Genomic DNA, 14,917 nt, shown 5'->3' on the forward strand with positions numbered 1-14,917 from the left:
CTGGATTACCTTGAGCAAGTGAGCAGGCTCCATCTTGAAGAGTCTTTAGGAACGACTTGCGCTTGTTGATCTCATCTAAATTCAATTGAGTAAGGTCAGAACTCGAGAGGAGTTCTATCTTATCAACTAGTGCTTCTTCTTCTTCTTGCCCCTTGTTAGATAGATATGCCTGGTTCTTCGTTCGCAAGTTTTTGAAGCCTCCCATATGGCTTAGAACAGCCTCCTTCCCATGAAGCTTAAAGCAAGTATCCCGGATGTGCTTTGACTTCTTACAATAAGTACACCATAGGCCTTTTTTATGGCTGGTTCTAGATTGGGCCTTTGCTTTCCCAGCCCTAAACCTTGCTCCTTCTCCTTTCTTTGTCACCATGGCTGAATTTTCTTAATTATTTTCACTAAGCATAGTAATCCCTCTATTCTCTTCACTTCTAACTATAGCAAACACCTCATTAAGAGACGAGAGTTTCTCTTTACCCAGGATTTGCACCCTTACTTGGTCAAATTTTAAGTTAAGCCTAGCTAGGAATTCCACAATTCTATCTCTTTTAAATATTCAGGTAAGAGTTACCGCATCCACACTGCATACCATTTTGATAATAGTCTAACTCTAGCCACAATCCATTCATCCGATTATAATATTTTGTAATAGTCATTCCCCCTTGTTTAGTATTACTAATCTTGGTTTTAACCTCAAAAATTACTGAGGCATCTTGGATCTTAGAATAAGTTTGCTTCACAGTCTCCCAAATCTCTTTTGTTGTAGTTCTTGCTTACCTTTGGTTGCATGGCATTCCACAGCCATGACATAATCTGGGAATCCTCAATGTCCCACGTTGGGAATGTGGGATTAAGAGCTTTTGGAGGAGGGTCAATCAGATGATTGATCTTCCCACGACCCTTGAGGAAAGTCCTCACCAACTAGGCCCATTGCAAGTAGTTTCTACCATCTAGATGGTAGGATTGATGAATGCTAGGCAACTCTCCTGGAACTGCTCTAGTTCCAACTTTGGTTGGTTGATCCACTGGTGTGGATTCTCCAGTTGCCATGTAGGGGTTGACTTCTAATTTCTCAGACATTATTTCTCTTGCTATTAGGTAAGAATCAAGGCAGCAATGAAGGTTGGGATTAACACTAACAGGCGAGGAAGGAGATGTGCAATGAAGGCACACTAGGGTTTAGGATGTATCGGTGGCTCTGATACCTTGTAAAATACTGAAAGGAATAATTTCATTCATAACTAAATCTGACACAATTTCTCCTATAGAGGAAGAACAAATACAACATAGGAAACACATATCACACAAGAAAGGAAGGATATATTTACACCATTTAGAGAAGTTTCCTAATCTTGATTTAGGCAAGTATCCTAAAACAGATTTGGGAACTTCTAATTTAGAAACTCCTAGATAGATTAACCAGCACACCCTACGCCTATTTTCCTTCCACATATTCATAGATTACGGGAACCAACACAATCTGCAGTGCTGCCTACCTAGCTTGTGTTAGTATAGGCCTTTATGTGAAGATGTCCTTATTTTTTGAAGAGCAAACCTTTTCCAGGTGTTCCCTTTAGGTACCTTAGGATTATGTAGGTAGTCTCTAAGTGCTCTGAACTTGGCGAGTGTATAAATTGACTTACCACACTTACTGCAAAGGCTATATTAGGTAAGGTGTGGCATAAATAGATGAATCTACCACAAGTCTTTGGTATTTCTATCTATCTACTACATCCTTGGTTTCGACAAGTTGAAGCTTCAAGTTGGGTTCTATGGGAGTTTTAGCTACCTTGCATCCAAGCATTCCTATTTCATTGAGTAAATCTAGAACATACTTACGTTGATTGACAAACAATTGGGAAGTGTGGAGACGTATCAGAAACGCTTTGAGGAGCTGAGGTCTTACATAATTCAACACAACCCCTATCTAATCGAAGCCTATTTTGTGTCAAGCTATCTGAGTGGCCTCAATGATGAATTAAGGCCAATGGTGAAGGTGTTGAGATCCCAAACTGTGGCCCAAGCATCGGAGGATGCCCGGTTACAAGAATTGGTAGTAGAAGCCTTGATGAGGAAGCAAAGGCAGTGGACGAAGGGGACGGTGGCAAGAACCTCAAGTGGAGGTGGGAAGTATTTTAGTTGAGAAATAGGCAGGGGTAACAACGGGGTGAAGGGGATTGTTAGCCAAAACCCAGCACCTTCTGGAGATCAATTGAGGGAGCAAAGAAGGTTAACAGGTTTATGCTTCAGGTGTGGAGAGAAATACCACCCCGACCAACCCTGTAAGAGGCAGATCCTGTTGCTCGAAGGTGATGAAGGTAGTGACAAAGAAGTTGGGGAAGAAGAGGATGGGGGCAATGTGAGCATGGGAGATAATGGAGAAATATCCATTCATGCCCTGAAAGGAGTGGCTAATAATGAAATTATTAAGGTAGGAGGACAGGCCATGGGCAACAACCTTATGATTTTGATTGATAGTGGGAGTACCCACAGTTTTCTCAATGAAAACACTCCTAGAAGGTTGAAATGTCAGTTGATAGGGACACCTCCCTTGAGTGTAACAGTGGCCAACAGTCAGAAGGTGTTAAGCACCTCAGCCTGTAATGAGTTCTCATGGGAGATGCAAGGGGAGAAGTTCGAAACCGACTTGAGGTTGTTACAGTTGGGAGGTTGCGACATGGTTTTGAGGATGGATTGGATGAAGGTTGTAAGCCCTATTAGTTTTGATTTTAACTGCATGGAAGTGTCCTTCGAGAAGGAGGGGAAAAGAATGACAATCACTGGAGGAAGAGAAGCTAGGATGTGTAAGTTGATGACAGGAAAAGGGCTGAAAAGAGTAATGAAGGGGAAGTGGATTCAGTGGGCACAATTCTTTTTAATTGTAGCCAAGGAAGACACACTCGAGGGACAAGGGGAGCAGGGGCAAACTTATCTGACAGTCAGCAGCTTGGGAGAGCCTCCTGATCAGGTAACCCATTTGGCATTACTTAATGAATTATTGGTGAAATATGAGGACCTTTTTGCTGAGCCAAAGTCTCTACCCCTTAACCGGTTGTTTGACCATTCAATTAACCTCAAACCAAATACAAAACCAGTTAACATTAGAGCCTACCGATACCCACCTATCCAAAAGAATGAGATTGAGAGGATGGTTAGGGACATGCTCCAACAATCTATTATCAAGCCTAGCCAAAGCCCCTTTGTCTCCCCTGTTTTGTTGGTCAAAAAGAAGGATGGAACGTGGTGGTTTTGTGTAGCCAAAGCCCCTTTTTTAATCTGCATACCTCGCTGGTACTAAGTCTTTTCTCAAATCCAGGTGGGAGGTCCATGGACACTTCATCCTCCAAATCACCATTTAGAAAGGCATTCTTTACAACAAGCTGGTGTAAAGGCCAGTTGAAATTCACCACTAGAGAGGGGAGTACTCGATTAGAGTTTATCTTTGCTATTGGAGCGAAGGTCTCTTGGTAATCAATGCCAAATTTGGGTAAACCCCTTGGCAACAAGTCTCGCCTTGTACCTCTCTATGCTTCCTTCTGCTTTACATTTTATGGTGAAGATCCACTTACAACCTACAATTGTCTTGCCCCTCGGTAGCTCCTTAATCTCCCAAGTCCTATTCTTTTCAAGAGTATTCATCTCCTCCTTTACCGCTACCTTCCAATTTGGATCACCTAAGGCATCCTGAATGGTTCTTGGAACATGTAGGTGTCATCAGAGGCTCTCTGGAACAACGAATTAGAGTAGTAAAATTTTGATTTTCTTTTTTTACTGTTGTAATTCCTTTATTGATGTAATTCTTGTTTTCTTACTACTGTAATTCCACTATTACTATTAACTGCTTAAGGCAGTAGGATTCCCCATGTGGAGGGGCTGGAATAGGACAAAAGGTTTGTTATAACTAAATGAGGGGAGGGATCTGCTGTGGCAGCACCTACACCCTACTGGTTGTATATATTCTCCTAAGCTATGCTGGAGGGAGTATCATTGAATTGAATATCAAAAACTTCTTCTTCCTTCTCTTACCTTTCTCACTCACTTTCTTTCTTCTCACTCTCTTTCTCCCTTGCTCTATTCTATTTTGTTCCTACTAAAATCATCTCCTAATCCATTTTGAACTAGGAGCATACCAAATTCACGGAAGAGCTGTGACAGTAGGTTAGAAATATTTAAAAGGAAAGTTTTGTGGTGATTGGACAATTTCTGGTATAACAAGTATTTGGCAATAGGGTGTTTGGTGCAAGATCTTACTCATTTTCTAGTGGCAATAGGGACATCTAGATTAGACAAATCAAATGAGGGAGAATTCAAAGGAGTATGTTTAGAGTTACCATGAGAGGAAGGAAGACCTTTAGAGATGTCGACTGTTTAGTTGTTGGAGTGATATTCAGATCGATACTATTTTTTTGAGTGTCTTCTGGTATAAAACTGAAGCTTCGGTTTTGGATTGCTTTGGTCTATTTGTGGTAATTCTCCCCCTAGCTTCGACTCCATCATGCTTGGCACCTTTGAACTAGACACATCCTGTTCATTATGTTTTTGAGCACCCATTTCCTTAGATTGTTTATCAGAGTGGAGCGGAGTGTCAATCATGGTTGGAAGGGGTTCATGGGTTTTTAAGAAAGTATCTCCTTTTGCATTATTTTCCAAAAAAATTATCTTCTTCTACACCATGCTCCTCGTGAAGATGAATTTTGGGAAAATAGGGTTTATTTTCGATGAATGACACATCCATGTTTATATGAGTTTTCTTCATCATAGGGTTTAAAGCACTTGTACCCTTTTTTATTAGGTGCGTAATCCATAAAAACACATTTTTCAGCTGTGGAATCCAATTTGGAGCAAAATATTTGTGGAATATAAACAAAGCATCTTGAGTCTAGGATCAATTACACACAAGAAATCTCACTTCCTCATAGCCAACTCTTACTCAATAGTAACATGAATAGACAAACAGATTAATAGTGTAAATCAAAAGATCAATAACAGAAAGTAAAAGAGGCAAGAACTTATCCTGGTTCAAGCATGAAAATGCCCTACATCCAAATTGCCGGTGACTGAGATAGAATCCACTAAAAACCAATAGGATACAACACTCCCTCTCACACACTCTTGGCTATGAACAATAGCCTCCCCTCCCGAGAATACAAGGACCGAGCAATGTTCTCTCTTAATCTTCTCTAGAGACCGTGCAAGATAAAATAAGAAGAATGAATGTTGTAAATGTGTAAAACCCGAGAACCTATCCGCCTCTATTTGTAAAAGGGATAGAGGCGGTTACAAACCAGGACTTAGATGCAAATAGAAGGAAATAAAGGACTATCGGAAATAACTTACAGCAAGTTATTTCCGTTATATCTCAAACACAAAAAATATAAACATACAAAATTTATTCCCATTACATACAAAGCCCTCTACCGAGACTTAATAACATATAACTCAGAGCACAGCCGGCATATGGGGAAAAACTTTTTTAAAGAATGCAAAGGAGTTCCAAAGTTTAAGACACAAGTTGGCATCTTATTGATGAGATAGGAAGCAATTAAAACCGCATCTCCCCAGAGGTATTTTGAGACATTTATAGAAAACATAAGAGCCCTAGCTACTTCAAGCAAATGTCTATTTTTGCGTTTTAATTCCATTTTGTTGGGGGATTTCACAACATGTGGATTGATCTAAGATTCTTTTTTCTTTCAAAAATGCCCCCAAACATTCATTAAAATACTCTGTTCTATTATCAGATCGAAGAATACAAATTTTTGTGTTGAATTGGGCTTCAATCATGGAAAAGAAATCTTAGAAAATTCTAGCCACATTGGATTTCTTGGCAAGTAAGTAAAGCCAACACAGTCTAGTATAATCATCTATAAATGTTACAAACCATATTTTGTCAAATAAAGTGGTAACCTTTGAGGGTTCCCAAACATCATTATAAATCAAATAAAATGATTTTGAAGGGTAATAGGGTTTTGAAATAAATGTAACACAATGATCTTTAGACAAATGACAATTTTTGCATTAAAACATAGAAAGATCCACTCCTTTAAACAACTTAGGAAATAAATGTCTCAAATAAAGAAAACTAGGATGGCCTAGCCTAAGATGTCATTGCATGATTTGATTAGAAATAGAAATCGAACGTGTACCACTTAATCTATGAGTTTTTTTATGAATGAAGACATCCTCATTAAAATGGTAGAGTCCGTTTATCTCTCTAGTACTGTCAATCATCTTCCTGGAGTTCTGATCCTGAAATGTACAATACAAATCAAAGAAGGTAATACGACAGTTAAAGTCTTTTGAGAGTTTAGTAATAGACGGAAGATTGCAGGCAAGCTTAGGGACATGAAGTACTGATTTAAGACCAATACCATCGAAGAGTTTAATGAGACCTATTGAATTGGGAGCACTGGAATGCACTCAATCTTAGCTGAATTCAATCACAAACACACACACGGAATTGAATAAAAAAACATAAACATAATAAGAACATAATTAAATGACAGAGTAAAGATACACAAACCATAAAAAGACACAACAATATATCCTGGTTTAGATCATCTAAAGATGATCCTACATCCAACCTCTTGATCCCAAGAGGAATCTACTTTGAATCTGGTAATCAATTAGTACAAGAATCCCTCACGAGTACAAATGAAAATTGAGATTACAAAGGCGATCTCTCTCTAGACTTTTCTCTCAATCACAAGCACTCATATACTTTTAGAATGATACATCAAGCGACTGCCCCTTGCCTTGTATTTATAGACATTTGGGGTGGACCATACAAGGAATATAAAAGACTTTACAATACCTAATATACCCTTATACATAAGTTACCGTTAGAACACACCCTAACTAACTAATCTGCCGCTTGAAATTAACTTAGACTCCATTGATTTCTTCAAGGGCTAAACTCGATGCAAACAAACAACAAGACCTTTACCTGCAATATGTGAAAGACTACCATCTACTATCCTTATTTTTTCACTACCAGAACAAGGAATGTACGAATCGAACGAATGTGATAAACTAGTCATATGATCCGATGCAGAGTAGATTTAAAAAAACTAGATAGGGCTAAAGGATTTCTACCTGAATGGGCCAATAACGATTTAGACGTTAACAGTTTCAAGATTTAATCGAGCTGTTCTTTGCTAAGGGGTCTTGCTTGTGGTTGATTGCTTGGGCTGGTAGTGTTGGAATGAATACTTTGAGCAGTATCTTGAACCTGAATTGGCAATCCATATTGGAGATCCAAAAGGCAGACATGGCAAACATTTTTCAACTTCGTGCAAGTCTGGCAAACCTTGGCTCTTATAGAATGAAATAGTAAAGTTGTAGAAAGATAATGAAAGCTGGTACCAGCAGCAATGACAAAAAGGGCGCCGAGAGCGTTTGATGACATGCCGGTGGCCAGCGGCAAAGACAAGAAGGTCCCAGAGGTCGCCCGACGTTGCGGCAATGGCTGGAGGCAAGGATAGAGGACTTTGCAAGGCTACTTGATAATAGCGATGGTGGCTACGAGGAGAAACTCGATTCATTGAGGCTAGGGTTTTAGCAATCGCATGGGCTGCCTGCCTGAGGCTGAAACGACAATGATCTAGGGTGCCGACTAGGGTTTGAAAGTGGCTCTGTTGTGGCTAGGGTTTCAGAGGTCGTAGAAAGTGTACAGATCTAGGCGGCGACCTAGGACTAGACGATGATTGAATCTGGATGGTGTTGGCAATAGAGGATTATGCTACGGCCGGTGTAGGGTGACAGCAGCCTAGGACTGGACAACAGCTGGATTTTGATGGTGATGGCAGTTGAGGATTAGGCGGTGACCAGTGCTAGGTGGTGACGACGACCTAGGGGTGAATGAATGGTTGCTTAGGGTTTCACATTGAACGGTTGTGATGAAATGAATGGCTGCCAAGGGTTTCACAGTGAATGACTGATTTATTCCCTGCTCTGATACCATGTAAACTAGAAAGAATAGGTATGGAGAAGGAAATCTATCTCACTATAGAGGAATGATACAACATATTAGGAAATATTCACAGAATATACAGAAAATTCCTACACCTAAAAATAAATACAATCAATCAAGAGATTAGAGTTGATTCTTGTTGATCAAGGGAATTGACTCCTTTCCATTTCCACAAGATGTCACTGTTAAAGTGGGGAAGATATCAAGTGCTACAAAGTGACAATTTGCCAACTATGTAGGCAACTTTAGTTTCTAGGCTTGGTCATTGAAGAATAGATGTCAATGTCGTGTTCATTGGTTTCTTAAAACATTTGAGTAGAGCATCTTTGTTAGAAATGTTTGGCTAGCACCTTAGTTAAGATTCACTTTTTTTTACAAGACTAAAGTTAATTTATAAAAGGTTAGAAAGAAATACAAAGGAGAGTAACAATTCTTATAAATGCTTTAAGTTGCGGGATTTTCTTTAATTGTTTCTCCAGTACAGAGTAATTCCCCCTTTGTTGCTTCTGATTGAAGTAACTGCCACACTTTCTTTTCTTTCCCGGGCCCCAGGTATTCTGTTTAATCCCCGCTTTGTATTGTGTGTATGATTTGGATTTCCTTCCACTTGTCAGAGATATGGTGAAGTGACCAAGCAAAGACTTGATCGTGCTATCCTTGTCTTCTTTCAACATTTTAGAAAGAGTTATGTTGGAGATCAGGCCATGCATTCTTCCAAGGTAAGAATCAACACATCTGTTACTCCATTGTTGTGAAATTTCAAGGACCTGTTAATTGTCTGGTTTCACAATTCTTGCAGCAGTTGTATGCCCGACTATCTGAGCTTCTTGGGCTTAATGATCATCTGCTCGTATTGAATGTTATTGTTAGAAAGATTGCTACAAATTTGAAGTGTTATGCAGAGGTAATTGTTCCTAGTGTTTTTCCACTTCAATAGTTCTTTGGCTTAAACTCATGCATGATTTGCTCATGTTTGCAGAGTGAAGACGTTATCAATCATACTTTAAGTCTCTTTTTGGAAATGGCTACTGGGTTAGTTTTATTTCAACATAGTTTAATTGGCGAAACAGGAGTTGTCCATTCCTATCATTTTCATGTTGACTTGTGAAATTTGTGCAGATATATGACTGGGAAGCTGCTTTTGAAGTTGGACACAATTCAGTATATAATTTCACACCATAATGCAAGTGACTTAATATTTTCATTTCTTTGTCTTTTCTTCCCAATATTTTTATAGATTTGGAAAGCTTATTCTAGAAATAACTCAATCCAACACACCTAAGCCTTCTTGGGATTACTTGGTCATGGGTTTCTTTCTTGATTTTTGTTCTTTCAAATGTTATTAAACTATATTCATTTTGCTAACATATTGGTTGTTAAGTGACACCAACATTTTGTACTTAAAAAGCATTGTATGATCTTGTAGTGTTGCTATAAATTTTTCCTTTTGTATGTCATAGGTACATGTCACCTGGAGTATTCATTCTCTTGGTCCATCTTGTCTTAATTTATGTCTCACACAGAGACCACTCTTTTCACCTTAGTTTTGAGATTACTCTTTATTAAATACTTACTGGGTTGAAAATTTTCTTTTAATCAAATTCTGATGCCATTTATTTCATCATAACCCCGTATCCTTGTTCTCATATCATGATGGTACAACAGATGACAAGGAACTTGCGGTCCTTGCTGTCTGACTATCGATTTGTACTTAAAACAAGTGTATTCTATTAATCTTCTTCCCTCAATATGCATGTGGTGATTACTTCATCTCATTAGCCGAGGTTTGATCTTGATGAAGCATTATTCTTTCTTTCTTCCACCTCTTCTCATTTCCAACTTTTTTCTTTTCTTCAGTCAGCCCAACATTGACTTATCCCTTATCAGTTGACGTAACTTGGTCACTGGTTTGGATAGTCAATCCAACAGTTGACTGCCCCTACCAATAATTGACTGCCTGTATCAACAGTCAAGGTCCATTTACTTTCTGTTTGGATAGTTGACTATCACCTTCCTCAGTTGACCTCTTTCACTATTTGTAATGGTCAGTTGACCTCTACAATTGACTGTTTACTTTAACAGTTGAACTTCCAGAACTTTGGCCCAAACAGCCGATCCTCCAGACTCTCTGTAGTTGCACAGTTGACTTGATAGTTGACTGTCGACTGTCTGTTTTAGCCTTTGTTTTCAAACTTAGTTATATGTTACATACTTCAGTTTCCCACTTGGTTACTACCCCCCTTTACCTGTCCATAGATCTTCCTTAAGCATTCATAATATTTCTTTGCATATATCATCATTAAAAAACTCTTATCATCAAGTATTCACACCACCAATATTTACTACAACAAGACAACATTTTGACTCAATATGAAAACCACTAATATGATTACATCGACAGGACAAAATCCTGGTCTTGGCCTCTCACCACAGGCCTGATTACTTACATCAACATATAACTTCAAAGTGGAAGTATTAGGTACAGTGTTTCCTTAAAAAATGGCATGCCAACTGAGCTCACAAAAATCATAGATCTCATAATAAAACAATAGCTTCATTTTCCAAAGTATCTAGATGCCCTATGGTGATTGTAAGCCCTTGGCATGAACTCTAAGCAACTTCTCAAGCTTGGCCTTTACCATTAGTGGAAATTTTTTAAATGCAAGAATGAGCCAGAAAGCATATTGAGACCAGATGCTGGCACACACAATCCAGGTCTCCATGCACAACACTATTTTCCATTTGTTATCTGGGTGCCCCTTAATCACAAGGTCACGACCAAATCATATCTGCATATCTGCGGCTAGCAAACCTATTCCCAGGCAGCCTCTATAGCTTTAAGCCCAATCTGTAAATCATTCCTCCATGGTTGTCAAACCCATCTTTGGCAGTCTCATGTCTTTAAGCCCAACTCATGGAAAGGTGTTACCTCAGCCTTGGTCTCACATGCACAGCGCAAAAATTAGATCAAATATCTCATAACAGTGCATCACATATCACATTATGCATGTCTCGTCTCATATCAAATGATCAATGCATCCAAACCGGTAACCATGCTCATGCCATGCGCATGAATAAATTAAGACAAGTGATCTTACAAGTAGTAAATGCGGCTAGAGTTAACAAGACTCAAGCCTCTTGCTTCTTCCCTACAGCAAGTTTTGGCAATCATGCAAGCCTCCACACAGCTAGTTCAATGAACAATTTCACGCGTTCCTCTGTCAAGTCTCACGCACATTATAGCACAAGGGGGAATACTGAAATGTTCTCCCCAGCTCAAACACTGCCCCTTTTATAGGCAACCACTGCAAATGACAGTGTTCTAAAAGGCACTAGGCGCTAGTCGGGCGGCGAGCTGCCACCTAGCGCCTAGGCACCGCCTAGAAAATTTAATATTTTCTATTTTTTTTTCTTAATATATTCTTTCTTTCCCCCACCCCCTCAAATTTCCGCGCATTCTCACTCCCCCCCTCCACCCAAAAATTTCACAGCGCTCTCTCTCTCTCTCTCAAACCTGCATCCTCTGAGCACATCACTGCCCCCGCCATTGCCAATCGGACCACCTGCCTCCTCAGAGCACATCGTTGCCCCCCGCCATTGCCAATCGGACTGTCTACCTCCTTCGATCACATCGTTGCCCCCCGCCAATGCCAATCGGACCGTCGCTGTGTTACCACAGGTAAGTCCGAAGGCTGTTCCAGTCCCTGTCCGGCGACGGCGGCGACGACAATGGAGTCGGGCGACCCAAGCCAATGCGGCGGCGGCAGCTATGACGATCATCACCGATGGAGTCGGGTGAGAGGTCTCGAGCTCAAACCACGTTCGGGCGGCCAAGGCGACGCCTCGCTGCCTTGGTCGCATCGGCCGCCTAAGAGCCGCCTGAGCCCGATTAATTGGGCCAGCGCCTAAGGGGCCGATTTGGAGGAACTCGCGGCGGCCCCCTAGCGCCTCTCTATCGCCAAGCGGTCGCCTTTTAGAACACTAGCAAAGGGTAAGTGAAATATTTTCCCTGATTGACTGCCCCCTTTTTTCCACAGCTTTTCCATTCGTTTTCTGGATTTGTTCTCATCTTTTTCCCAGCAGCAAATCAGCTAATCCCAGCTATACTCAGCCTTTCTTAGTTATCAGCTTTCTCAGCCAGCAAATCACTCCTTTTGGGCATGGTTCCCTTTTTAACCAACACCAAATCAACCTCATCAGCCTTACACCAGCCTTTTCATACATTTGGCCAATAATTCCCCAAAAATCCTGTTCAAAGCTGGTTTTATTTGGCTTGAACAAAGCTGATTGAAAGCTGTTTACCTGCTGAAAAGCTGAGAACTCATTTTTTCAGCATCTCTTCTTCTTACCATTTGGATTTTCTCTAAATTTATGCATTTCAATTAATCCAGCATGCCCGTGTGTGCACACATTTGTGAGAAAGCTCCACAATAATAAACATGCCCTCGTCAATTTGTTCCACCCAATCCCCATAGGTAAATTTTCAGCCTCACAACCCTCTCATGCAGTCTATCTCAACCATCAATAAATCAGCTAATATTCCACCAGTATGTGTACTGTTCATTAATGTATTTTCACCACATTGCGGGATAACACATTAAAGTTTGGTATAAATCTGATTCATTAAGTTCACCAAATTAATCTTCAAAATCAGTCTTAGGATCAACCCCAAAAAATCAGGTATGATTGGTGTTGACGAGTTCGCATACCTTCGGTTTGATAATTCATTTTTCTTTTTCTGTTCATCCCCTGAACGCTCATCTGGTATGCTTGTTTTCTATCTGTTGAGGATCTGCTTTGGGATGGATGTTCTGTTTTGGGTTATGTATTTTATGCTTTCTTCAAGCTCTTCTTCATAAATAAATCTCTGCCTTTCTATCAAAACAAAAAATCTGTCAACTGGCTACAGTGGTCATCATACTCTGCACTTTCTTGATTGGTTGTCTACATCTCTAGCTCAGCCAATCTCTGTATTCAACTCTTCATCCACCAGTGAACCTTTCCGGCCTGTTCACTGCTTCAGACAATTGACTTCACAGTCAACTTTTGGTCAGTTGTCAGTTCTGCTTAGGATATGTCAACCCCAAAGTTGACTTTTCACCTTGGCCGTTCATTCAATTGGCCAAAAATCAATCCAAAGACTTGTCAAACGCATACATCGTCATAAATTCTAATGGCCAATCATCACCATTAATCCACACTAAGGAATACTCATCCTAGGGATGAGATACTACGGGTTGTTACATTAGTATCACCAGCTCTCTATGATTGGTCTCACATACTGAAATTGCTTATTCTTTTTTTCTTCCTGGCTTTCAATAATTACCCCTTTTTTCTGCCTTGATTTTTGACGTGGAACATCTTGCAAGTGACTATTTGGACCAAATAGACAAGCAAAGACCCAAACGATTGACCTGTTGAGCCCTTTTTATGGCAAAGCTTCAAAAGGGCTCATTTAGACTTATTTCGGGGTCCTTAAAGTTTTAGGGTTTTCTATTTTAATTTGGATTGATTTTCTTTTCCTGATTTAATTAGGATTTCCTTTTCTTGATATAATTAGGGTTTAGGGTTAGCCTATAAACACTTTTATTTTGAGTTTATTGAGTAGCTTGAATAATATTAGACTTTTTCTCCCAAATTGGTTCGTTCTTAGTTTCAATGTGAAACTAGCTATTACATTTCCACGTGTCAATTTTCACTGAACTTAAATTTTTCTAATAGAACTTAAATTTTTCTTGACCATAAAGCTCCCCTAGTCTATAAAACAATGTTGAGATATTTCTTCTTTTACCTGCCTCTCATTAGTCTCCTTTATAATACGATTCTGTTAAATAAAACAAAATTTATTACCTCCTATGTTTTTGTGTATTGGTAGGTACTACTAAGCCACTTTTTCTTCATTATTGCATATTTTATTGGCTACTAAAATTTTATTAAAAAGTTTTTGTTAGCCACAACACACTCATATTTCCTAGGTACTTAATTTAATAGGGGCAGGGTTGGTCTGAATGCTCCCCATCCCATCTCAAGTAGTAACTTCCTTCAATTTCCCTAATTTTATAGAAACGTTTACTCCTTTGAACTCTTTACTATTTCCACTTCTTTTAAAACCTCAATTTCATATATGTTTTCTGTTCAATAATTTCTTAAAATTATATCTCCACTTCTCTTTGATTTCCTTGTCTTGCACCTAGCACTTGTGAATATTTATTCTTAATCCATTTTATATGATTGAAATATTTATTTTTTCTACCTCAACTCATTGAGTTTGTTTATACTCATCTCCTCTTTTTTATTTCCTTGTATTGCTCAAATATCATGATACTCTTTAAATTATCCTTTCTCATTACCTTACAACTTTTTCTTGAACATCGCTCTCTTCCAAACTTTTCATCCTTTTCTATTATCTTGTCAAGTTTTATAACAGGATCAATTTGTTTTCTTATTCAGAGGGAGCACTTCCAGTTTTTAGAGGACTTCAGGTGTTTCCGTTGCAGGACAACATTCTATTACACTATTGGCGTGTTGATCTTCATGGAAGATAACCTTATGAAATTTAAAGCTTCAATGGGTCCTCTTTCACAAGTGTGTTATTCATTTTCTACAATGGCTTGCTTTTCTTATGACTGGTTTTTGTATGTCTTCTTATTTCTATTATTACATAGTCTCCTTGCATATGAAATTATGTCTGTTCCAGAAGTTATTGGTGCTTACTTTGCACTGAAGGATTAGATTTTAAATATACTGTGGCTTGGTGTTTGCCTCTTGTCCCTGGTTCTTACTTTAATCCTCATACTGGTTCCCACTTCAGGTTTTTGTCAGTTTGGAATCAACTCCTGATGCATTATTTCGTACAGACACTGTTAAATATGCATTAATAGGATTAATGCGGGATCTCAGAGGAATTGCAATGGCCACAAATAGGTTAGGTGTCTTGCTGTTTCTGAG

At 39.3% G+C, this 14,917-nt stretch overlaps 1 protein-coding gene across 4 annotated transcripts in view; it reads left to right on the plus strand.

Annotated features, from left to right (window-relative positions):
- Positions 1-14,917, plus strand: part of LOC127788360 (uncharacterized) — a 104,642-nt gene that overhangs the window by 45,490 nt on the left and 44,235 nt on the right. For 3 of the 4 annotated variants that reach the window (XM_052316532.1, XM_052316536.1, XM_052316533.1), the window contains 6 exons: positions 8,584-8,688; positions 8,769-8,873; positions 8,949-9,001; positions 9,089-9,152; positions 14,420-14,554; positions 14,781-14,893. In XM_052316532.1, coding sequence (XP_052172492.1) covers positions 8,584-8,688; positions 8,769-8,873; positions 8,949-9,001; positions 9,089-9,152; positions 14,420-14,554; positions 14,781-14,893 — 575 coding nt within the window. The remainder of the gene's footprint in view (positions 1-8,583; positions 8,689-8,768; positions 8,874-8,948; positions 9,002-9,088; positions 9,153-14,419; positions 14,555-14,780; positions 14,894-14,917) is intronic. The other variant, XM_052316535.1, reaches the window with a different exon arrangement.

Source organism: Diospyros lotus, chromosome 13 (assembly GCF_014633365.1).
Source record: "Diospyros lotus cultivar Yz01 chromosome 13, ASM1463336v1, whole genome shotgun sequence".
NCBI classification, from domain to species: domain Eukaryota; kingdom Viridiplantae; phylum Streptophyta; class Magnoliopsida; order Ericales; family Ebenaceae; genus Diospyros; species Diospyros lotus.